The following is a 26631-nucleotide window of genomic DNA, read 5'->3' as shown; positions in this document are numbered from 1 at the left end:
TTTCTTTTTGTATTTTCTGTCTTATTCACTATTCTTTCTTATTATTGTCTGTTAATACTTGTATATTTTTGATTTGTTAAAAAAATTTTCAATAAAAATTATATTAAAAACCATTGTGGGAAAGACGCACTACTTGATTTAGAAACATTGGTTATAACAATGATTTCAAATGGTATATATGTTTTTTCCCCCTTTACTGTCTTCTTAATTTATTGCTCAGCATATTTACACTGTAGATACTTGGTGGTATCTTTTTCAAGTAGTGAGCACCATCAATGTGAGTTCGCTAGTGCTAAAAATAAAATAATTTTTTGGGATCATCTATTAATATTTTATATGCTTTTCATCAGGTAAGAGAGAAAACCTAATGATGATAGCAGTAGGCCATCCTCTGAAATTTTGTCATTTTCATTTGTTGTTTTTTTTAAAAATACTGAGGATAGTTGGTACCATGTAACAGTTTGATGCTGCAAAGTCCGTGGAAGCTTTATGGCCAACTACTACTTTGTATTCTTCTGTGTATATCGTAGATAATTGCTAGTTTATGGTTACATGGCCATATATTGTTAATGACTAATATTTTAAATGTTTCCCTTTAGCAAAATTCCAGCCTTTCTGAATGTGGTGGATATTGCTGGACTTGTGAAAGGAGCCCATGCTGGACAGGGACTAGGAAATGCCTTTTTGTCGCATATTAGTGCTTGTGATGGAATCTTTCATCTACTTCGTAAGCAATTTAAGGTTTTCATTACTGTATTGTGTACATTCTTATTATTCCTATCTATTACTAGATAAAACCCTTTGTAATTTATTATATAATACTTGTTTTTAGATGAAACCTGTTAAGAAGATCCCTATTCCCATTCATAATTTAACAATTCAATCGGGATAGAGCTGGAAGACCTTGGTGATCTTCTAGTCCAACCCTCTGCTCAAGCAGGAGACCCTAGACCAGGGGTAGGCAACCGTGGCTTTTTTATGACTCATGGACTTCAACTTCCAGAATTCCTGAGCTGGCTGGCTCAGGAATTCTGGGAGTTGAAGTCCACGAGTCATAAAAAAGCCACGGTTGCCTACCCCTGCCCTACACCATTCAGACAAGTGATTGTCCAGCCAACCTCTAGTGATGAAGCACCCACAACCTCTGATGGCAAGCTGTTCCACTAGTTAATTGTCTTCACTGAGAATAGGATAGGATAGGATAGGATAAGATGGAATGGAATGGAATAGAATAATAATTTTATTGTCATTTTGAATGTACACTTATCGGCATATATTAAAATGAAATTTCATTGCATTCAGCTCTCAAAGGGTCATCACCTCCGATATACATTACATAAATATGACCATACATACATACATACATACAGAATTATGCATATACCACCCCATATATTATATGACACAGAAAAACAACAGTCCAGTTTGGGTTATGTATACATGTGCATGGTGAGAAAAACGAATCTTGCGAGCTTACCAGACGGATGGCATAGGGAACCAAGCTATTACAGAATCGGGTAGTCCTGCTAGAAATACTGTACTTCAAAACCTCCTCCCAGAGGGGAGCAACAGACTGTAAATTGGGCGTGTGAGGTCTCTAATAATGCTTTGAACTCTAAGGACATAGCGCTTATAAGCAGGAAGCACGCTTCCTATGATCTTCTCAGCTTACCAATCTCTGTATGGACTTTCTGTCTGAGGCACTGCTGCCACCAAACCAGAGAGTAATGCAGTTTGTTAAAATGCTTTCAATCGTGCCTCTGTAAAAAGTGGCCAGGACAGAAGGAGAAAGATGTGCTCTCCTCACCTGACGCAGGAAATGCAGATGCCGGTTTGCACGCTTCACTAAGGATGACATGTGGAGAGACCAATTCAGATTGTTAGTTATCTGCACTCCCAGATACTTAATACTGTTGGCCACCTCTATAGCTGCATCCTTGATGCTGAGTGGAGTATGACTATGCTGGCTCTTTCTAAAATCTACAGTGATCTCCTTTGTTTTATCAACATTGAAAACCTGGTTACTTTTATTGCACCAGGCCACCAGAGCCTTCACCTCTTCCCTATAAGCATCTTCATTGTCATCCTGGGTAAGACCCACCACTGCTGTGTTGTCTACATACTTCACAATATGATTCGTAGCAGATTTGGCACAGTAGTGATGGGTCATGAAGGTGAACAGTAGCGGACTCAGGACACAGCCCTGTAGGGAACCTGTACTCAAGGAGATGGAGTTGGAAACTTTCTTTCCAACTCGCACAACCTGGGGCCTATCAATAAGGAAGTTTCTCCTTAATTCCAGGTTGCTTCTCTCCTTGATTAGTTTCCATCCATTGCTTCTTGTCTTGTCTTCAGGAGCTTTGGAAAATACGTTGAGCCTCCTCTTCTTTGTGACAACCATTTTATTTTCTTCAGGGCAGCTGAAGGGGCAATATTAGCGCTCTTCTTTACATTGCATTTATATTTGTACATTATTTTTTTATTTTAATTTAAAAGACATATAGGTTAAAGAAAAGAATGCAGACTTTATTCTAAACAGAATAAAGCAGTTTTGTTTCTTTTGTTTCTCTAGCCTGAACCAAAGATACATTTAGACTTTTACAGCTTTTCTTAATCTTTCAAGAAACTTCAACCATTATGTATATTGTCTCAAACAATAATTTTCAAACGTTTTGGTCTCAGAGAACCCCTTTACTCTACAGGTAGTCCTTGACTTACAACCATTTGTTTAGTGACCATTTGAAGCTACAGCGGCACTGGAAAAAGTGCCTTATAACTGTTTTCCCACACTTAACAACCATTGCAACACCCTCCGTGGTCACATGATCAAAATTAGGAGGCTTGGCAGCTGGCATGTATTTATGATTGCTGCAATGTCCCTGGAATTATGGGATCACCTTTTGAGACTTTCTGAAAAGCAAAGTCAATGGGGAAGCCAGATTCACTTAACAGTCGTGTAAGTAGTTTAACAACTGCTGTGATTCACTTAACAACTGTGGCAAGGAAGGTCGTAAAATGGAGCAAAATTCACTTAGCAAGTGCCTCACTTAGAAATGGAAATTTTGGGCTTACTTGTGATTGTAAGTGGAGGACTATCTGCACATTCCTAAAAATGATTGAGGACCCCAAAGGGCTTTGGTTTGTGTGAATTATATCAATTTATATTTACTATATTAGAAATTTGAGTACTTCTAAAATATTTATTTTTGCAGACCCCCCGAAAGGGTCAATGCCTGTTCCCCCCCCCTTTGAAACATGAAAAATACCTATATTATGGATTGGCTCATCTTTTAAGGAATTTACCTGCATTTTTTCCCCAGAAGGCATTTGATTTACTCAGAATGATTTTTGGTACAAATTTTAATTTAGCATAATAGCATATAGAAAACTCAGGTCAGCTGTCATTCTGTATCTTATTCAATCATTAATTTTTCCCCCCTGGACATTACTATAGTATGAATGCATTTGAATGGTGAGCCTATTAGGGGCAGTCCTCAACCATAATTGAGTCTGCAGTTTCGGTTGGAAATTGTGATGGTGGTAAAGTGAGTCATCACATGACCAGGCCCAATTTTGTGACATTTTTTGTGGTCGTTAAGCAAATGCCGCCGTCATTAAGTGAACAGATTGTTTGCTATTGGATGGTTATTGGCAGACATGGGAAGTAAATGCCAGTTTCTTAAAAACAATGAAAATTGCAGTCACGTGTCCACAGAACACTACAATTAGCTGTAAACGTGTGCTAGCCCAAAATGTGGTCATGCCTGCAAGGTGTGGGGGGGATGTCAGAACTTCAAATCTGGGTGCTAAGTCTATTTTTCGGGGTCTGCTATAACTTTGAACAGTCTCTAAGCGACCGGTCATAAGTTAAGGACTACCTCCACTGCTTTTGTAAAAAAACCACCATTCAAAATAGCTCATGTTCTGGGTCCATGCAATATTAGCAAATATGTAATATATATTTTTTATGATTGCGGTCCCCAATCTTACTTAAGCCCATTGAGATAATTTTATTTTTTAAAACTTGCAATACAGTACACATTGCAGTTTTCAGAAGCCATTTAATAAGACTTGGCTATTGTAATTGCCATATCTCCCACCTGCCTCTTGGCAAATTCACTTCTCTTCCCATGTTGCATTCTTGTGATCTTAAAAAAAAAGTAGAAATCATCCCTGCTGATAGATATTGCTGGAAACTGCTTGACAGGAGGGAGAGATATGTGATGATGCTTGTGTCTCTACACTTCATTGCACCAGCATTTGAGTGAACAAAGCCAGAGGCACCTCTTGTTCCCTCAGCATGTGCAGTTTTCCTTTGTGCAGCTGTACTTAGGCTTTGACACCTTTATTGCATTTGAACTCACTCCAGAAATTTGGAGTTTAGATGTCAACATTTGCTTGGAGATGAATTTAAGATATACCAGCATGTAGGAGTTTCAAGCTGGTGGTGTGCTATAGAATCCAAGCTGGCGTCTTATGGTCTTTCAGCTGGGTTCCGGCTTATCCTGGGATATGAAAAAGCCAGCCACTTACTTTTTCAAAGGATACATGATGTGGAGTAGCAGCTGAAGGTTAGCAGGATACAAATAACAGTAGAACTTGAATTTAAAGATGATTTGGGTACTGCCAAATATTTCATACCTCTTGCTTGCCCCATGCCGAGGAATTACTTTCTTTGGGCATGGCATAAAAGTTACTATCGCTATCGGATTTGAGGAAGAAGAGTGTGCCAAGAGGTTAATTTGGGCATCTCCTGAGGTAATATGCAAGTACAATAGTTTGTAACTTGTACCTGCCTGTTTGTGAGACAAGGATCCAGTTTTGGAACTACTGTTGCTAAGACAGTTTTGTGGAAAGTCATGTTGTTATTTGAGATCAGGAAAAGGGGGAATTGATCAAAACTTTTCAAGGATCCCTGAATTAGGATAATATATCCCAAATATTTGCAGTCAAAAGAAAGCTGGATGTTTTAATGCAGGATACATAACAGGCAATGTAAAAGCTTTGTTACCTACAAAAGATCTTTCATTGCAAAATGAAAAATAGGGCACTATTAAATATTAGAACTATTGTGGTTTCAAGTTTTTTTCTCTTTCAGTGAATTGTAAGAGGTTATAACCAGGTAGGTTTTAACACTGGAACATCTGTTTTAACATTGGAAAAACTCTTACTGTTCTGTGATAGGCACATGGCTGGCATAGCATGTTTTCAAAGGATTTAAATTACCAGAGCGTGAGCCATACAGCAAATGTGCTTGTTATATTTTCTCGGCTGTCAGAGTTGAGAGACTCTGAAATATCTTAGAAGAGGAATGAAAAAGTTCTGGCCCAGTGAAGGCAACAACAATTGTGAGAATGATAAAGAATTTTTTCCTTTCTCCTCCTATCTATTTGTCCTATCTGAATTGTCATCTCTGCCACTCCACCATTGATTCAGGATTGGGCATAGAGCCATTCTGTGAGATAGGAGATGACTGTGGACTGGTTTTTTTTTTCTCCTTTCCCATTTTCCCATTCTTCTTTCTGTTAGAAACATAGTCAGTTGGAAGCCTGCTATAGGACTGTGATAGCAAACTATTTTGACAGACAGCTTTGCTGTTGTTAGTTGCGAAGTCGTGTCCGACCCATCGCGACCCTATGGACAATGTTCCTCCAGGCCTTCCTGTCCTCTACCATCTTCTGGAGTCCATTTAAGCTCACGCCTACTTCTTCAGTGACTCCATCCAGCCACCTCATTCTCTGTCGTCCCCTTCTTCTATTGCCCTCAATCTTTCCCAGCATTAGGCTCTTCTCCAGTGAGTCCTTCCTTCTCATTAGGTGGCCAAAGTATTTGAGTTTCAACTTCAGGATCTGGCCTTCTAAAGAGCAGTCAGGGTTGATCTCCTCTAGGACTGACCGGTTTGATCGCCTTGCAGTCCAAGGGACTCGCAGGAGTCTTCTCCAGCACCGTAGTTCAAAGGCTTCAATTCTTTGGTGCTCAGCCTTTCTTATGGTCCAGCTTTCACTGCTATACATTGCAACTGGGAAGACCATAGCCTTGACTATACTCACTTTTGTTGACAGGGTGATGTCTCTGCTTTTTAGTGTGTTGTCTAGATTTGCCATGGCTTTCCTCCCAAGGAGCAAGCGTCTTTTAATTTCTTGGCTATAGTCCCCATCTGCAGTGATCTTGGAGCCCAGGAAAATAAAATCTGACAGACAGCTTTAGGGTTGGAAAATAAAAAGTAAGGTATGAGTAATAGCAATGTTGTGGAATATTTTGGAGATAGAAATGGTGACCAAAGCTTGAAATATCTTCTCTGTGTGTGTTTTGTGTGTGTGTGTGTGTGTGTGTGTGAGAGAGAGAGAGAGAGGGGGGGGAGGGGGAGAGGGAGAATCTATGCAATATTGTATTCTAGAATAGCATTTAAATTAAGAAATATTGAGCCTTGAGTACCAGGAGCCATAGTGGTGCAGTGGTAAAAGCGCAGTATTGCAGGCTAACTCTGACCACAGCCTGGAGTTCAATCCAGACAGTGCTCAGGGTTGATTCAGCCTTCTGTCTTTCTGAAATCAGTAAAATTAGAGCCCAAATTGTTTCAAAGAATGCTGACATGGTAACCACCCAGAGAATGCTGTAATGTGCTATGGGGTAGTATAGAAACCTAAATGCTATTGCTGTTGCTACCTTTGTACTTATAAAATAGAAAAATCAGAAAACATCTGTATCGGAAGGGTCTATGGTTTTAACAATTTATAGATTTAACAGAACTTAGGAATCTGACACAGTTGGCTAGAAATAAGGGAGTTGTCAACAGAGCAAAAGGACAATTTCTGTCACTATTTCAAAAGTTAGATCAATATTTCTAAATAAGCTGCACCAAAATACTAAAGGAGTAAAATATGTTTTCCTAGGAAGAATTACTATTCCATGAATGATTTTTTTTGAATTTAATTTTCAAATTTAACATTCTTAAAGTGGAAGTCAGAGTAGATAGCTAAACCATAGCAGTTGGATGCATTTGGACAAAATCAGTAGATGTTTTGATTGTGCTTTCTGTGCATGATCATATTTATTTAGTTGCATTTGTATACCGCCCTTTCCCTGAGGACTCATTAGTTGTCATCTAATGACAACTTTTGAAAAAAAAAAATCTTTTACTTTCTTGTAATTAAGATTTGGTCCCTAGTAGTTGTGCATTGACAGAAAAGAACTGATCTTGGAAAAACTGAAGTGACCATAATAGGATCCCCCACATTTTTTTAAACAATATCTTTTTTTGTAATTTATCTATTTGTTGACATCATTAATGTGTGTTTTGTTATCTTTGCTTTTACCTTTAGTTTTAGTAATTATGGTTACAAGCTTTCTGTTCTGATAGATATTGAAGATGAGTACTATATTATTATTTAAAAAAATAGTTTGTATATGTACATTGAGTTTTTTTACTTCAGTAAGAAAACTTTCGGTTTTAAATGTAGGTTAGCTTATTAATAACTGAAAACAATTTTAATACAGAAAACCTTTCTACTTAAAATATCTCACAGGAAATACAGTAATTTTCCAAATTTTAATTTTAAAGGGATATTACATAAAGCAAATTCTGCAACTTAGAAATCTCAGCAAGTTGAGATGGGGAGCCAGTGCAGAACCTTTACTGTTGATTTTAAATGAACAGCATCCATGGAAATCAAGGCAGTGAACAGACCTGATACTTCCTTCCTCTGTTTTTCCACAATAACAACCCTGTGAAGTGAGTTGGGCTGAGAGAGAGTGACTGGTTCAGAGTCCCTCAGCCATTTTTCATGCCTAAGATGGAACTAGAACTCATAGTCTCCTGGTTTCCAGCCTTGTGGGACCCATACTTTAGAAAGGTAATTCCATTGCAAGTGGTCCTTAATTTATGACGCAACTGAGCCCAGAATTTCCATTACTAAGCAACATAGTTGTTAAGTGATTTTTATGCTCCATTTTACGATCTCTTTTTGCCACAGCTGTTAAGTGAATCATGGCAGTTGTTAAGTCAGTCATGTGGTCATTAAGCGAATCTGGCTACCCCCATTGACTTTAGTTGTTGGAAGTTGGCTGGGAAGATTACCAATGGTGATCACATGATCCCAGGACAGTGCAGCTACATAAATACCTGCCAGCTGCCAAATGCCCAAATTTCAATCACATGACTGTGGGGATGCTGCAACAGTCATAAGTGTGAAACTGATCATGAGATCACATTTTTCTGTGCCGTTGTAACTTTGAACAGTCACTAAATGAATGGTTGTAAGTCAAGGACCACCTGTTCTTGGAATTGAACAGGTGCTAATTCTTAATTAGGAGAGATGCAAAGATACTATATTGATTGGTTATATGCTATCAAGCCAGTCAGCTCTTACTGACTATATAGATAAAACTGTCTGCAGGTTGAAGGACACTGTATTAGTGATTACATAAGGTCTGAAATTCATTTTTTCAGCTAATATTTGTCAACAGAAAATTTGTAATGGACTTTGATTTTGGCTCAGCTCCATCTAGTGCATCAATTGCAACTTCTTTTTTTTGGAACAGCAGCCCTTGTTCTCTGTTATTCATGTCTAGGCAGTGATGGTCTGAACCAGTTTGCAAGCGTTGATTTATAAATTTTCTGGAATTTTGTGAACTGGTTGACAACAGAGGTAAGCCTTGATATCTATCCTGAGAATCGGGTGTTCTGCAGGTGTTGTGTGACAGTAGCAAAACTGGTACTTAAACATTTAGCAGCACACCACTGTGCCCAAGTCACTTATTGATTGGACTATTGCATTGTACTCTACAGAGGGCTGGCCATGAAGAATATTCTAGAAGCTACAACTGCTCCAGAATTTGGCTTCGTTAGTGATGGTTGTACCCAGAACCCATATCTTATCTTAACTTTAAAAGCTATACTGGCTGCCATTTGGCTAACAGGTGCAATTCAAGGCGCTGATTGTCATATTTAAAGCCTTGCATGGTTCAGGGCCTGGATATCTTCTGCAGTACTGTCTTCTTTGTGTAACCTTTTGCCTGCCTAATAAGGTCTGTGTCGTCTCAATTAGAGAACTGTAATCTTTAGGTGTAATCACATCTTTTCTGTCGCTGCCAGTGGTGAGATTCAAATATGTGAACAACCGGTTCTCTGTGTGGATGCTGCTTCCGGAAGTCCATTCTGGGCCTGGGCAACAAAAAATTAGCTACCAGTTCTGCCGAACTGGTGCAAACCGGCTGAATTCCACCACTGGTCACTGCCCTCCCTTCCTTCCTAGAGTAGCACTCATCCTGAAGTGTGATTTGGCCCTTCTGGCTTTTAGGAAGCTGGTCAAAACTTGGTGGTTCCATCAACGACTGGAGGCGGGAAGATTGGATTGCTGTAATTTCTTCTTGTTTGGGAAATTGGATTTCCTTTTATTATTGTTAATGTTTTAGTTGTGACTAAATATTCCATGGGAATATTTCTAGTTATTTTTAGGTGACTATGATTTTAATCCCAATTATCTATTGGGACATTTTTATTTTCTCACTCATTCTGTATATATATGTGATTTGTAGCAAATATGGAATTTTCCCAAGACTATCACAATGTTATAAAAAGGGAAAGAAAGTTTGAGAACACTGCTGCCAAACAATAAAGATCCTGCCTCTAAGGTTTTGTCTTTTGGATTATAATATTATCAAATACATGAATTTTGTAAGACTCTAATAAAATTTTTAATATTAGCATTTGGCAACAGGGAAACTAGAATAGTAAATCAGTACAGATATCTAGAGATGTCTTTGTATAGATTATATTTAATGAAGTACTAATAAACTGAAAATTCTTAGCCTGAAAGATCGACTCGGAGACTGAAGTAGTCCCAAGGAAAGGCCTAGAAGAGAGATAGGCAACCTTGGCTCTTTTATGACTCGTGGACTTCTCAGGAATTCTGGGAGTTGAAGTCCACAAGTCATAAAAGAGCCAAGGTTGCCTACCCCTGGCCTAGAACATTTGGTGGAGTATTGTAATGGGCAGAGTGAATTGGAATAAATCAAAATCTTGCCCATGTAGGCATGCATGTGCATGCATTCTCACATATATGCATAAATGCATGGACTGATATTTGAGATGAATGTAATGCATATTTCAAAATTTCTTAATATGTCTGATGGATTTATTTATTTATTTTTTCTCACTGGAAATGAAAATACAAACTGTATCCGAAATAGTTGATATTATTATAACTGACAGTTCATGTCAAAAAAGAAATTGACAGTTAGCAAGGACTCTTCCAAACTATGTTTATGGGATGATATTTCTAAAACGATTAAAAGGCTGCACGTTGCACTTGCCCACATTTTCTCAATAATAAGATAATATATTTTCTCTTGGGGCAGGGAAAGTAATCATATATTTGCTGGGAATAAAATATAATGTTGAAAACCTGAAGGCATGAATATTTGCTCTCTGCATAGAAAGCTTGTTGCTAATATCTGAGGGGCTGCTTGCTCAGTGAATTTTAACTTTTTTTTTTTTGCAATGCCTGAACCAATGCTTGCCCCCTTCCTCCCTCCCTCCCTCCCTCCCTCCCTCTTCATCTAGACCAGGGGTAGGCAACCTTGGCTCTTTTATGACTCATGGACTTCAACTCCCAGAATTCCTGAGCCAGCATGGCTCAGCTTAGAAACCTCTCCCTTTCCCCTCAGCATGGCTGGCTCAGGAATTCTGGGAGTTGAAGTCCATGAGTCATAAAAGAGCCAAGGTTGCCTACCCCTGATCTAGACCAATGTTTCTTAAATTATGGTCTTAGAACCCCAGGGTTCCCCCAAGACTCACTCAGGGATGCACTAAATCAAAATTATTTGCCAGCCGAGGTTAAAAAATAATACAGTATTAAATTTCCGTCAAACAATTGTGAGAAGCCACCAGTTTTAATAGGGTAAATATTAATAAATGTAACTCATACAAAAGGGACCCAGAAAGAACTTTTGTTTGTATGAGTTACATTTTTAGGAGTATTTGTGTGTATTTGTATGAGTTACATTTTGAAAAGTGGAAAGAGGGCCTAAGGGAATTTTTTTTAAAGATCCTTAGACCTAGATATATAGTGGTTTCTCCCCCATTTCTGTTAATTTTCCTTCCCAGTTCAGCTATTCCCTGTTGCTACCCTATGTCAGATCTGGTTTCTGTCTTTTTTTTCTCCTGTTTCTGCTGGAAGGAGAAAGGGGAATATATTTGTGTATTTGCTTGTGCATAGTGTGTTTGTTAATGGGAGAGAATGCAGATAGGGGATCAGTTAGCTTTGTAAATGAGATGCTGTATAGGCAATTAGTTTTCAGTAGTTATTAATTGAGTTAATATGCTGGGGGGGGGAGTGTTGTTTTGGCTCTGCCCTAGATTGGATGGAAGTTTCTGACAAATAATGTAAACAGACATACAAGTGTGTCACATGCACCATTTTTGGTTGGTGACATTTTTAGCTGGTTTTAGAAATCCTAGATTACCAAACTGGGAAGCTAGAGACTGCATAGATATTTTTGTCTGCCTGAGTGTTCCTTTTCTTTGTGTGTGTGGGGGGGGAAATCATTCTCTATTCAGAGTCATCAGTGTCAATTTCAAGGATGTACCGGTACTTTCTCAGCCTTTTATCTTTAAATTTCTTCACGGAATTCAGCAAAACTACGCAATGCTTTTTTTTTACAAGAATCTTATTTGCCTTCTATATAATTAGTATAGCAGTCCTCTGTGGTGTTGATAATCCCGGACAAATGAGATTGAGATACAAATAACAGAAGCCTGGAAATATCTCCAAATGATCACTTGTCAATGTCTGCAAGTCACCCATATTGTCAAAGTCTGGCTTTATATACCAACTACTAGACAATTCTGTTTCCTTATTATTAAAAACAACAACAACAACATGTCATGGTGAAATTCCATTAAGGAAATATTTGGCTGCACATTAGGTAGTCTTTCCGTGAGCTAATTTTCAGTGAGATTAGAAACAGGCAAATTATCCTTTTTTGATCTAAATAAATTGAATTAAAAAGTGGAAAGTGTGCACTAAGAAGGAATATGACTGATTTTTATCTATGGTAATGCAGGTAAGAGTCTTTAAGGTTGCTGGACTCTAATTAGTTTAAAAACCAACAATTTCTTTTTGATATATTGACAAGCCAAAATTAAAATAATTTATTTTAAAGAGGTGTGTTTCAAGTTGTTATTGGTAAAACGTTCAAGGCATGTTAACATTTCCTGACTATAGTTAAATTGCCTATGGTCTAATTTCTTGTGTCTGCTCCCTTTTTCACACATATATATTTATGCATGTGCACACAAATGCTCTTGCCCACAATATTACATTTTTCCTTTATTATGCATATTATGAATTCCAATTCCATTAATTCTTTTTTTTAATTTCAGCATTGAATTGTGACAGATATGGTATTGGTTTCATTTGAAGCAATTTTGCCTTATATTCTAAATCTATCACCTGACTGTTTAGCATTTTTCTCTAGTGGAAGTAGAAGATTGAATAAATCATGTTATAAAAACATACCTTTTAAAGGGTTAAAAATCTTTTTTTTAGTGTTTCTTTTTACCAGCCACCTGTTGCCTTAGATGCATAAGTGTATAAATTTGAACAAAGTGCTCATCACTTGTCAGCCTTCAGTGGCAGCATAAAAATTACTTGTGGTGCTTGCTTTGCAAGAAGTTCTTTTGTGTTTGTGACACCAGCTTTGTTTTATACAATTAAAGTATTACACGCTAGAATAATCTAAATTGCAACCACTAAACGTTGATGTAGTTCTTTTTTTCACAGAGCTGAATTTGTTTACTGATTGCATGCAGCTATTGACTACTGCTTTAACATGACAGGTCTCTTGGGAAAATGTTTTTTCCTTCTGGTGGGGAAAGCTTTTCATGCTTATTAAAAAGTTCATTTATTTTATGATTAGTCCTTTGTTCCTTAGTTTTTAAAATAGCAAGTTTAGAGCATTTAAAGTACTTTTGAGATTTAACTTAATGCGAAGTAATTTATATCTCAAGGGATAATGTTACATAACATAGTTCTCAACTCTAGTATTTAATGCTAGCAATGAGTTAGCAACTTACAGTGGTGGATACCAGTGTGGCAGGTGTAACTGTGGAAATGATTGTTGCTTTAGTCAAACGACTAAATATATAAGCATTTATCATAAAAATATCACATCACACATAGAGTTATCTCCATATATTTTCGTCCTGGAATAATAATATAATTGACAGCTGGCCTGTCGCTCCTTCTACCGTAAGTAGACCAGAGTAAGAAATCAATGCCATGTAGTTCAGTATTATTTTTATTGTAAAGCTACAGTCATAGAATCTTGCAAGACTGAATGTGCTTCACCCTCTTTCCTTTATCTTCATGCGAACTAGGAAAAGCCTTGTGTGAGATGCTTATTCATGGTACATTCTTGTCTTGGACTCAGTCCCCTTTTATGCGACCGTTGCCTTGGTAGTAACTCTCCCTCCTTTCCCTCAAGGCCATTCCCTCTTCCCTCAACAGGGCTTGTTTGTCTCTTTTCCCCTTCTCTTTCTGTCTCTCCAGCTTGGAGGATTTCACGAGGACTTTCTAATAGACCTCCTACTATCCTCTGGGGTGGATGTGCTCTCTAATAGATCAGCTCTGCTTAATGAGAAGTGACTCTCTTAACTGTGTTTACTTTGCCATAAATATATCGGGGAAATAACTGTTGAAAGATATTGCGTAGTAGAGTTATTGCTGCTATTATTCCAGTTGGGTGATAAAATGTAGGTCTGACATAATTCACCTGGAAGGCAATTTACCACTCAACTCACAAACCAACACCAACACCCTCCACTTGGCTTATTCATTTCTATGATATTGTAGGATTCATTTATCTTTATTCTACTTAGTCCTGGTGGAATCTTGGCATACATATAGGCTGTCTTCAAACCAGATACCTAACCATGATTTATTTAACTATGTTTTACTTTCTGGTTTGTTTGCATTAGACAGAATCACAATTAAACATTCTGGCTTGGTTCACACAATTCATTAGCATCCCCCCCCCGACATATTTGCAACTTGGCATGTTATATAAACATACGTTTGATTGTCCAAAAATTGAATTTGTTGGAATTTTGTACTGATATTTCAAGGCTCACCTCTAAAGCTTGTGATTCCTAAGCTACTAAAAGGCACTTGGGTCTAAATATAAATGAAATGTTTTTGAATAAAGTTGATAATCTACACAAAAATAATCTATCAGAGTTGAAAAAGCAATTGTCTTTTATTAATATAGGATTTTTAGATGTGATTTTTAAGTATCAGTGTAAATGCTTGGAAGTCTGTTGCTAATAAATTATGACTGCATTTAATTGAATTGGAATCCAAGAGCAAATTTGGGCTTTAGAATTTGGCCTAGTAGAAAACCAATCAGGAATATGTTCATATAAAGAGAAACAAAACATAGGGTTTTTTTTCCCTTTGCTTTTTGTACAACTTGTTTTCACAGGATAAGCCGAGCAGGATTGATTGAATATATGCATCAACATGCTTACTTCCTCAAAATAATCCAAAATTATTTTAAAGAATTTTTCTTAGTGTTGCATACAAATCCAGCTGGCACATATTTAGAAGTTCAAGCTGAGCTCTGTCCCTCTGCTAGATTTGAAGATATTTATCACTTAAAATTATAAACCAGTCTTCCCCTGTATACTGTAAATTATGTTAAAGAAAGCAACTTGAATTGCTACTGACTTTATTTTATAATACTGTTATTGTGAATATTGCATTTCCTTCTTTGACAGGCTTCTGTATTTCTATTGCTTCCCTGTCCCTTGTTTAGATTACAGTCCATAATAAGAACTGAAACACAGTAAAAGTACATCAAGACATTTAAGAAATCTTCCAATCAAGATTAGTTCAAAGGGTGTGATAATGGTTAAAAGAATGTAAGGCCTTTCCTTTTAAGTGAATAGGTCTAATGGCACAGTTAAAGCTTAAAAAAATGACAGGCATTACTCATTAAATCTGGTTCCCAAACTGCTGCTTACTAAATTAACCCATTAAACTACTTAGGAACTATGAGGGTGGTGCTGGTTGCCAGAAAAAGTAGAATTGGTAGACTACATTTTTATTTTAAAACCTACAGTGGTTTTGAATGTTAATGGAATAGAATTGCTATCTTCAAGCAAATTATTGTTGATTTTTAAAGAAACCTTTTAAAGTATTGCTCTTAGATTTCTCTAAAGCTATTGTTACAGGCGAAAACTATAGTGTATGAACATTTAGTAAGGTAAATTCAACTGAATTGACCTGACAACCCCTGCAGTGAATTGTTCACTAGAACTCTACAGGATTTCAGTTATTAGAATCTAAAAGGAACAAGATTTTACTACTTGTTTTGATTGTTTTTTAAATGACAACCCGAAACTAGTTGGATGTTTTAGGCATCTGCGAGCACAATTTTCTATGGTTTTTTTTTATTGTACAATGTCAACTATGATGAAGGAGGTGTCATTTAAAATCGGTGGATGGTACCATATTTGCTGGACAAAGGAAAATTATGAGCAATAGATGATAGTGATAGTTTCTGTGTGGCAGGGCTACAATATACCGTATATACTTGAGTATAAGCCGAATTTTTCAGCCCACTTTTTGGGCTGAAAAATTCCACTTCGGCTTATACTCCAGTCAACAAAAAAACTTACCGAGGACTTGTGCACGGCCGAGGCTTTGGTGCTTCCGGGATTGCGCGCACCTCTCCCAAGCCACCGCCGTCCGAGACCTGCCGAAGTTTGGGGAGGTGCGCGCGCACCTCCCCAAACCTCCCCAAACGTCGGCAGGTCTCCGTTCCTCCTGCTGACGTTTGGGGAGGTTTGGGCGCCTCCCCAAACCTCCCCAGGTCTCCGTTCCTCCGCGCAGACCTGCCGACGTTTGGGGAGGTTTGGGCGCCTCCCCAAACGTCGGCAGGTCTCCGTTCCTCCTGCCGACGTTTGGGGAGGTTTGGGCGCCTCCCCAAACCTCCCCAGGTCTCCGTTCCTCCGCGCAGACCTGCCGACGTTTGGGGAGGTTTGGGCGCCTCCCCAAACCTCCCCAAACGTCGGCAGGTCTCCGTTCCTCCTGCCGACGTTTGGGGAGGTTTGGGCGCCTCCCCAAACCTCCCCAGGTCTCCGTTCCTCCGCGCAGACCTGCCGACGTTTGGGGAGGTTTGGGCGCCTCCCCAAACCTCCCCAGGTCTCCGTTCCTCCTGCCGACGTTTGGGGAGGTTTGGGCGCCTCCCCAAACCTCCCCAGGTCTCCGTTCCTCCGCGCAGACCTGCCGACGTTTGGGGAGGTTTGGGCTGTGGAAAGAAGCAGGCAGGCAGGGCGCGGAGGAACGGAGACCCGGCGATGTTTGGGGAGGTTTGGGGAGGCGCCCAAACCTCCCCAAATGTCGGCAGGTGTCCGTTCCTCCGCGCCCTGCCTGCCTGCTTCTTTCCGCTGTGGAAAGAAGCAGGCAGGCAGGGCGCGGAGGAACGGAGACCCGGCGACGTTTGGGGAGGTTTGGGGAGGCGCCCAAACCTCCCCAAACGTCGCCGGGTCTCCGTTCCTCCGCGCCCTGCCTGCCTGCTTCTTTCCGCTGCGGAAAGAAGCAGGCAGGCAGGGCGCAGAGGTCCGGAGACCTGCCGACGTTTGGGGAGGTGCGCGCGCACCTCCCCAAACCTCCCCAAACTTCGGCAGGTCTCCGGACGGCGGCGGCTTGGGAGAGGTGCGCGCGATCCTGGAAGCACCGAAGCAAGTCCTCGGTAAGCTCCGGGCGGTCACTTGCTTCCCGTCTCCTGAGGGAAGGGGGGGCGACTGGAGCGGGCGTGTTTCCTCGCCTGCTGGGCGCCGCGATACATTTAGAAGAATCAATAATTTGAAGGAAAGGTCGCAACATTCTTTTTATCTTATTATGATATATAGATCAGTACTGATTACATTTAAATAACAGACTTTTAATATGACTAATGTTTTTATTTCTAATTACTGATACAGTTTCTAATATTCAGTCTGTTTATATTAAAATATGTAAAAGTTGACATTAAAAATCAGTAGATACCATGATTCATTCTATCTCTGTGTGCGCGTGTGTGTGTGCGCGTGCTTGCTTGATATGCTACAATAAATTTGGACCTTTGTTACCAAAGTTTGTTTCTGCTGTTTAGGAGAAGGCAACACAACAATAAGAAATCAGGGAACATTGCTTTTCTCTTGAAACCAATCCCTTCATATATGAGTAAATTGCTCACATGGAATAATTATCAGTGGACCTGTTAAGTCTTGGAAGCTGTTATCTTTCATCCCTGCTCCTGTCAAATAGCGGGTGTGTCTGTTTGGCACAGATTTGCTTCCTTGTAGTCAGTCCCAACTTCAACGACTCTTCTTATGGTCTCAAAGAGTATAGTGCTATTTCTTCAGTCCTTCAGGACAGGGCTTTTCAACCGGTGGTACACGTACCACTGTTGGTATGCAAGCACCTGGCTGGTGGTACGCATAGGACGGGTTGAACAGCACTAAAAAAAAAGTAAAGTTAAAAAAAAAAGTAAAAATCTTTTTTTTACTAACCTGCTTTCAGCTGCATTCCGTTTCTCCATTTGCCTCTCAGCCGTGTGTTTGTTGGACAAAAACAGTTCCATGAGACTTTTTAACTTTCTTGCGAGATCTTCTTGCAAGAAGTTAGAAAGTCTCATGGAACTTTTTTTTCTTTTTTACCGATAGTCCCACAAACATGTGGTGAAGGCAGAGAAGCGGAGAAACGGAATGCAGCTGAAAGCAGGTTAGTAAAAAAATGCTTGGGGGTGATGAGGGCATCTGGGCGAAGGTGAGGGTGGCAACCTTACCCTGCATGGTGGTGGGTTAATGGGCACGGGATCCAGGAGGAGCTGCGTAAAGCAGGCGGAGGGGAGGCTGGGCAGTTTGTGGCCGCCGGCAGGGTTGGAGGACAATTGCACGTGCAAACGGGAGAGCTGCACGAGGCAGAGGTGCTGCCTGAGGCCAGAGGGGAGGCCGGACAGTTTGCGGGCACCGGCAGGGTTGGAGGACCATCACACGTGCGAATGGGAGAGCTGTGCAAGGCAGAGGTGCTGCCTGGTAGCCCACTGGTCCTGGGGCTTCACATAGCAAGCAGCTGGGCGTGTCGCATGGCTGGCAGCTTTGTGTGGTGCTGCCGGGGCGGCAGACAGGCAAGGGGGGCTTCTCCCTCTGGGGGTGGGGGGAGAAAGACGCATTCTCCAACCAGCTCTTCCTTCCCCTTCTCTGGGATGGGCTGCAATTATGCCCGCTGGTTCTGCGCCGCCTCCTTCCTCCTCCCCTCCCTTGCAGAAAAAAAGAAGACAGGCGGGGCAGGGGGTTTCCCCATCCCAGATCTTGTCTTTGCAAGAGAGGCAGAAGTGATCGCCCTTTTGCAAGCAGGAAATCTTGCATGGGAATTGCAGCTGGGGATTCCGCCCCCCCCAACACACACTCCCTGGATTGCTCCGCATCTGGGGTTTCCTTCCTTGCTAGGAGACCCGGGGTGGTTGGCTGGGCATAACCATTAACTCTGAGCGGTGCTGGCTAAGTAAAGTTGGCAATCATGCGATTGGGAAGGTGGAAAATTGGAGCTTTCAGCGTCTCTGCTGTTTCTCCAGGATATTTGTTCATCTGTCTGAGGCTCATTGCCATGCAAAGGGGCTGACATCAAAGCACCTTTTGTTGCCGCAAGCTTTTCTCCCACAGAGAGCCCGAACTAGGAGTCAGGTGGAGTCAGGTGAGTCCATGTTGGGAAAAGTGCAGAAAGTGAGAGTCGCAGTACCAACAAGTTGAAACCTAATGCCTAGCCAGTGCCCAGTTTCAGCTGACAGAACCTGGCTAGGCTTGTTCCATCCAGACGTCTTTTGCACTCGCCCAAAGAAGGGAGGGAACCCCGCCTTTCCTCCCGAACGCTCGAGCGGGGTTTCTGCGATCACCCCTCCACAGAAAGCAGGTGGTTTGTGCCTCGCTGGGCTCTGCCATACTGTTGCTTGGTTGCGGAAAGTAGTAGACAAAGTTTGTGCAGGACAGGGAGGCCCTACGGAGACGGGAAAGGTGACCTGGGTGGTGCACTGGGGGCTTCAGCATCCTTTTTTGAAAGGGGACTCTTGGGGACAAAATGGGCCAGCCCAAAGAGTCGCCTTGCTGGTGGGAGGGGGCTGCTGGTGGGGGGGTGTTGGATCGGGCGCACTGGCGGGGGGGGCAAATGTTTGTCCAGAAGCAGCACCTCTTCCTTTGCATGCCGATGCTGCTTCTTGGCCATCCCGATCCCGCTTAGCTCAAGCAACCCGCCCAGGAGAGTGTCAGGTGGGTTAGGAGTACCACCAGACGCCCAGCAAGGTGTCAAAAACGTGACCAAAAAAAATATATGGGGAAAAAAATGATAAAGTACAAGTAGTTCTTGACTTACAACAATTCGCTTAGTGACTGTTCGAAGTTACAATGGCACTGAAAAAATGACTTATGACCATTTTTCACACTTATGACTGTTGCAGCATCCCCAGGGTCATGTGATTTACATTTGGATGCTTGTCAATTGATTCATACTTATGACGTTCTGTGTCCCAGGGTCATGTGATCAACTTTTTCAACTTTTTGACAAGCGAAGTCAATGGCTGGGGGGGCGTGGCCAGCTCATCACTCAGATTGCAGGGTTCCTGTGGGGGGGAGGGGGGGAAATCTGTGGGTCTCTGGTGGAGGGGGTGGGACGGGGTAGGTGCCTTCCTTCCCTCCCTCTCTCCCATTGTCCCTTTCTTCTTTCCTTCCTTTCTTCCTTCCTTCCCTCCCTCTTTGTCCCTTCTTCCTTTCCACTGTCCCTCCCTCTCCCATTGTCCCTTCCTTTCTTCTTTCCTTCCTTTCAGACTTACTATAATTTGAATGAGAAAAGATCCTAAGTAGCAGATAATATTCTGAAGTTTGTGTACTAATTGCAAATGTCTAAAATGTCTTCCATTTGGCCTTCATGTGTGCAAAGCCACTTCAGATTGGAATGGCCTATAAGACCTACACGATAAATCATTCAAATAATTTTAAAAAATGTGAAAATGGAAAAAAAGTTATTTAATCCTGCAACGGTAACTTAGGATATATTTGATAACTGTCGTGATATTGGATAGAGATTTTTTAAAAATGTCAAATATATTTGTTAAAAAGGAAGATCGCATGTAAATATTTCTCCACAATAGAAAGATAGTATTATCCCTGGATAATTTTCACTCATTGCTATTTATATTTACTCTCATATTGAATGCTTATTTTATTATACGTACTCATTTTAATTGTTATTACGACTGTTGTTTAATCTGGAAAAAATAAAATTTTGAACAAAAATAAACTTTTAACAAAAAAGATTCTAATATTGGTACTCTGACTAAATAAAACTGCTACATTAAGTCTGTAATTAAATGTCCCAAGTTGAATTTTCAAGAAACACTCTGTAGTTCCCTTCCAAGTTTGTTTGTTTTTAAAATGGAATGTTTTTACTACATGAGTTACTATGCCATCCTCATGTCCCTTTGCAGGCTGAAAAAAGTATAGATCGTAGCATTTAAAAAAAAAATCCCAGCTCCTGCGTCCCTTCAAATTCGCTTCAGATTTGGGAATTCTTAGAACAGATCCATCGGGTTGAAGGGTAGGAGAAGATCCTGTAGTTCAAGTGAAGAGAAGCCTGCTTATACTGCTGGCTATAAGATCAGGACTTTTCAACCAGTGGTACAGGTACCACCTGTGGTACCTTGGCACCTGGCAGGTGGTACGCGACCATCCTAGAAAAGTGGTAGCAGGGGAAGGGAATGAGCTGAACCATTGGCAGCACCGCACAAGCCAGAGCGAGAGATGGTTGGAGCTGCAGGGCTGTCGGGGCTCAGCGGAAACGCCAGGATCAGTGCCAGGCTCCAGGTGGAGCTCGGTGCTGATCCTGGCGCTTCTGAGCCCACAAGAATCGCCGATCAGCTGGAATGTTGCAGCATCCCCAGGGTCTTATGATTTACATTCAGATGCTTGGCAACTGATTCATATTTGTGATGGTCACAGTGTCCCAGGGTCATGTGAAGTAACCAAAACCTGCTGCAACTACCCAGGAGACTGGGGGAATAAAAACCAAACACCCCCCCACCCAACCCCCACTGCCAATCCTTAACAGAAATGCTCACAACAATGAAAACCTCGGACAGGAGGAAGAGTGCCGCCAGGTGGGCAGGCAGGTGTCTTGCTTGCTTTTTCAGTGCCATTGTAACTTTGAACAGTCACTAAGCGAACTGTTGTAAGTCAAGGACTACCTGTACTTTATCACTTTTTCCCATTTTTTTTTGGTCATCAAGTTTTTGACACCTTGCTAGGCGACTGGTGGTACTCAGATGTTGCCATATCCTAAAAGTGGTACAATGGGTGAAAAGGTTGAAAAGCCCTGTCTTAGATTTTAGCATTTTTTAAAGAAAGGAGTTAAATCTAGTTAGATGTAGAGTTCAGAATATGCATGCCAAATCTTACAAAATTTATGAAATGTTAATCCAATGTTAGTTCTAATAAGGCTTTTAAAATTCTGATACCGTGTAATAATTACTAATAATACTAATTACTAATAATTACTGATAATTCAAAAGCAGATTACAGTAATTGAGGGAAAAATGCTTTTCTATATTGAAAATACCTCAGGAGCTTTAGATTATGCCATTGCTTTCAAATATTACTGGCATTTATATTTAACTCAAGAGTTGAAATGAGGGTTCCTTGGTGCTCTCTGAGTTTGGTGTTTTCTTCCAGATGTTTCTTTACCCAAACTAGGTAACATCAGCAGCGGCAACATCTGCACTGATGTTATTATTTAGTTTGGATAATGAAATGTTTGCAAGAAAACAACCAAGCTCAGAGAGTACCAAAGAATCCTCATTTATATTTGAATTCTTGTATATTCTTAGAAGGGACGTGGTGGCTCAGTGGGTTAGGACGCTGAGCTTGTTGATCAGAAGGTTGGCAGTTTGGCGGGTCGAATCCCGAGTGCCGTGTAGCAGAGTGAGCGCCTGTTACTCGTCCCAGCTTCTGCCAACCTAGCAGTTCGAAAGCACGTAAAAATGCAAGTAGAAAAATAGGGACCACTACGGTGGGAAGGTAACAGCGTTCCGTGCGCCTTTGGCGTCTAGTCATGCCGGCCACATGACCACGGAGACGTCCTCGGACAAGCGCTGGCTCTTCGGCTTTGAAACGGAGATGAGCACCGGCCCCTAGAGTCGGAAACGACTAGCACGCGTGTGCGGGGGAACCTTTACCTTTTACCTTTTTATATTCTTAGAATGGACACCAATTGCAGTTTTCAGATATAATCCATTTTATTAAAAATACCATTTTTACTTATTTTAGACCTAATGTATAGAAAAAAATACTTTTGTTTCTATGTGTTTTGCAGAACAATAAATAATAGTTTTTTTCCTGGTTTAGCGTGAAGTTTCATGTCAATATTCAGCATTCATGTTTCTCCTGAAGAGATGATTGTAATAAAAACATTGCATGGACTGTTATCATTGCCCATTGAAAGACTTGCATGTAGTTAACGTAAGCAGTTTGATAGTGGCTGAATTAAGATGAATAGACCTAAATGTGTGCTTGTCTTGACTTGAGATCACTGTACCTTCAGATAACATGCTTTGTAATTGAAGGTCAAAATATTTTGTATTCTAATAAGCTGGGTGAATTGCTTGATACAGGCTGCAAAATCTCAAGGTTGCCTTTTGCATCTGCTGTGAAAAGAACCATTGGGAATGGTTGAGCTTGATGATCATAGAATTACTGGATGGTGATTCTAAAACCCTCAAAGGGAAGTTGCTATGGCGATCTAGTTCCAAACTGTGAAATGATTCACCTTTGAAAGGCTTCAGGGTCTGAGAACCCGAAGACATCATTGTTTAGGTGGTCATTGGTTAGGAAATTGCTGATGGCTGTGTAATCAGCACTCCTGTGGTAGTTAACAATCTAAAAAGGTTTATTCTGAATGATGTGGGACAACAGAAATATGCATGAGATGACTTCTCAGTCTTAGTTTGTTAGTGCTGCACTTGTAAAAAGAGTCACTAAATGGGGAAAAAACAAGTACTTCAGTTGGAAGCATTTTTAAAAACAAAAATGTTGCCCTGTAATTGATGTGACATTATATAGGTGATAAATAGATTTCTAGCTTCTATTTAGTATTGTATAAAAATTGATTTTCTTTTGAAGTGGTTTGTGTATGAATTATCATAATCATAAAGTATAAAAATGACCCCTAAATGTGATTTTATTAAGGTGCAGTTAAGATTATGCAAGCATATTTAAGTGGTCTTTGTTATTAGAGGTTCTTGAGCTTTCAGCTAAATATTTTAAATTATGTTTAGCTTGTGTGAATAGCTTGGACATATTATATGTGGGCTTCTCCCTTAATATACAGGCAAGAGCTGCTGGGAATTTTAACTCGGCAACATTACTGGCCCACAGAGTTTTCAACCTAACTCTTGCTGTTTCAATAATATTATGAAAGAGAAGTTCAGTTATCATTATCTGAGGGTTTAGGGGCAAAAATTCAGTGTACAGGTTAATTATCTAATTTTAATGCTTTATTTATGGCAAAGTATCTGAACAATTTGAAAATGCCTGGACACCTAAGATAAGTAAAGTAGATGAAGTCTGTGATATATAAATAGCTGAATACAGTAAGTAAATTAATAATCCATTTCCAGTTCATTAGAAATATCTTAAAACAATTCTACTGTTCTTTTCAGTAAAATTGTCAATGTTGCTCAGTATTATTACCGTCTTTTGAAGTTTTCTCGTAAAAAAAATACATTTATATATAAAGCTATCTATATCACAGATATGACTTATATACCAAATGAAGGCAAGCATACGCATCTCAGGATGTTGCAGAATCCAATCTGGATGAATCACTGGCACCAGAGGTTTAGTCTTTTGAGCTTTTGGACTTGAATTAGACCCCACCCTCAGGGAACTTCTCTCTCCTTATATTTTGGGATGTTTTGGGATTTCTCGGACTAGCCAACCACTTTGTATTCCACAGGTGGTCATTGATCCAAGTGAAAACCAACCGGGCTTAGTTTCAGAAATCAGTCAAGCATTGTTGGGTTTTGTCACTTTCTTGTTAATTACATTTATTGGACACTTTCCTAGCAATTTCAGCCGAAGAAATTCTGGTTTGTAGTTCCAAAGAAAGAGAAGTTTTGATTCCTTGCAGAGTTGGTAGATTGCCTTCATCTCAGTTTCTTTTTCATGTTGGATGGTGATAGCAATTTGCACTGAACAATATTGAACACAGTGACTAGAAAAAATAGATTTCTGTCTTCTTCCTTTCAGGTAACTGCTTTGAGTCAACTATTTTGTTGGTGTGGTAACTACTGATAGTGTGGATATCCAAAACAGATCTATTTTTTGTTCCTGGATAATAGTTTTCCTGCCTTGCGTTATTAGCCCGATGTTTACAAGCAGGAAGAAGAAATGAAAAAAAACACGTTCAGTTGCATTCCTTTTTTCATTTATTTAGGGTGTAACTTAGCATCTCCTATATTTCCATTAGTGACTTTTACAGTAGATGAATTGCTAGATTCTGGTCGTGCTTCTTGCATCCTATTTTATCTGAAAAATGAATTTAAGACAATAAAAGCAGTCCTCATTTAGCTCCCACAATTTGGACTGACATTTGGTTGTTAAGTGAAGTGGTTGCTAAGTTCTTTTATTTTTCCTTCACCTTTTCCTTAGCTTAACAGACTTGTAAAGATTGTGAATGTGTGAATTGGTTGTAAAGTTACTTTTTTCGTTATTGTTGTAACTGTGAACAGTTACCTGTAATTGAAATCTGAAGAACTTATGTGATTCAGGCTGTGAAGTAGCTGAGGTTTACCAGGCCAGTCACTTCCTGTAGAAATATTGCTTTGGGACATGCTGTTGTAACAACAGAGAAGAAGCCAACTTTCCTGACCCTTGTCAACATTTTTGAAAAATATCTGACAATTAGGACAGTTATTATAGAATCTGAGTTCATGTTAGTCTTCAAAGGGACAGAATAGATATTTCATTTATCCTCCACCTGATGTAGATGGGAAACAGAAAACAGAATCTTGCTAATCTTAATATGGATTACTAGACTTCTTTTGTCAATTATCAGTATTAAATTTCCATGTATTGAAATAGTAAAATCACTTTTCTGTGCTAATTTTTGCTTACTGATAGTTAGATATTGGACAGGCCTATTAGAAATCCAGTTAATACTATATTATGTGTGTAAAAATCTGTATATAGAATATTTATATTAAAATATTGCTGCACAATTTTTCATTGCCTGCTTTTTAGAATTGGTCAAAACCTAAAAGTATAAAAATGTTTAATAAAAAAATCTTAGGCTAAAGAGACTGAAAAACCAAAGAAAATAATAATTTTCAAAGTCAGTACTTCCATTTAAACTGTATTTATACATAATATTAAAAAAACTAGTTAACTTTAAAATATGTAAGTTCTTGCCATTTAGGGTTCTGTTGAAGCTGATCATCAAGAGGGTTGCAAATCATTGACTGTTTCTATTTTCAGAATTCCACATCCCTGAGTAATTTACTTTAATTTCACCCAATCTAACCTATACTTCACACCATCACCATTCAGCTCTAATAGCTATGTTCTGTGCATAAGAAAAGCATATAAATGTCCACAATTACACTGCAAATGATTACAACCAGTTAATGTTTTATGAAGCACTATGGAATTGAAGTTACAAAGTATTTGAAAAATGCTTTATTTCAAAGATGCTAGTCAATGACTTTTATTTTTCACTTTTGAGTTGTTGACTAATCTAGCTACAAAAACTGCTGTTATAATACTTCTAATTTCTGTGTGCAGATTACACAGTGTAACCTTAAATTCTTTGATACTTTTTGGAATGCCATTTTCCATACATATCTATTGTCACAAAATGAAAAGCTGACATTTTAATGTCAGTGTTGATCATCATACCGTAAAATTCATGGCACTCCTTGAATGTAGTATTTACTCTTTATTGCTAAGTTTCACATACTGTATAGGGTTTTATATGTGCTTAGTGTGATGAACTCCTGGATCATAGAGAGCAAGTCCATTCCCTTGAACTAAGGTGGCTGAACTGGAGATACTTAACTAGCCAGAGAGATATAGAGAACTCAGATGTAATAGTTTCATCCCTTCCTAGGCATGCAATTCCCTTACTGTCAAGAAGAACCAGGATCTTGGAGGACACAGTTCAAGGGTAAAAGAGATATTAAGTAGAAAGCTTTGCCTCTGGATGATTGAATTGTTAAGACAGATGGGTTTGTGATAGGCAAATAGATTTCCTGGTGATGTTTCAATATCTAATGGGCTGCCACAAAGAGCTGAAGAAACTTCTTGGATGAGAAGCAAAACATCTTCAAAGAAAAACAAGAAAGTCCAGTTGCCTCCTGAAAAAGCACCTTTAAGGTTTTTTTTTATTTTTATTTTTTATTTTAATTCCATTTATATCCCACCCTTCTCCGAAGACTCAGGGTGGCTTACAAGCTTAGCAGTAGCCTTCATTCTATGTATATGCCTGCTTATTAGGGCTTTCACACACCCCCCAAGCGGCATTATTACAAAGTCAGCTTAAT

The 26631-nt window shown here is 39.7% G+C and overlaps 1 protein-coding gene across 4 annotated transcripts in view; it reads left to right on the top strand.

Moving 5' to 3' along the window:
* OLA1 (Obg like ATPase 1) overlaps nt 1-26631 on the top strand; it is a 111577-nt gene that overhangs the window by 9595 nt on the left and 75351 nt on the right. For 3 of the 4 annotated variants that reach the window (XM_081314452.1, XM_081314453.1, XM_081314454.1), the window contains exon 4: nt 600-727. In XM_081314452.1, the coding sequence (XP_081170578.1) occupies nt 600-727 (128 nt within the window). Of the gene's footprint in view, nt 1-599; nt 728-26631 lie in introns of those variants that run through there. The other variant, XM_081314455.1, reaches the window with a different exon arrangement.

This window comes from Vipera berus (genome assembly GCF_964194415.1).
Source record: "Vipera berus genome assembly, chromosome: 1".
NCBI classification, from domain to species: domain Eukaryota; kingdom Metazoa; phylum Chordata; class Lepidosauria; order Squamata; family Viperidae; genus Vipera; species Vipera berus.
Note: the sequence above shows the minus strand (reverse complement) of the source record. Positions and strands in the feature narration are given on the sequence as shown.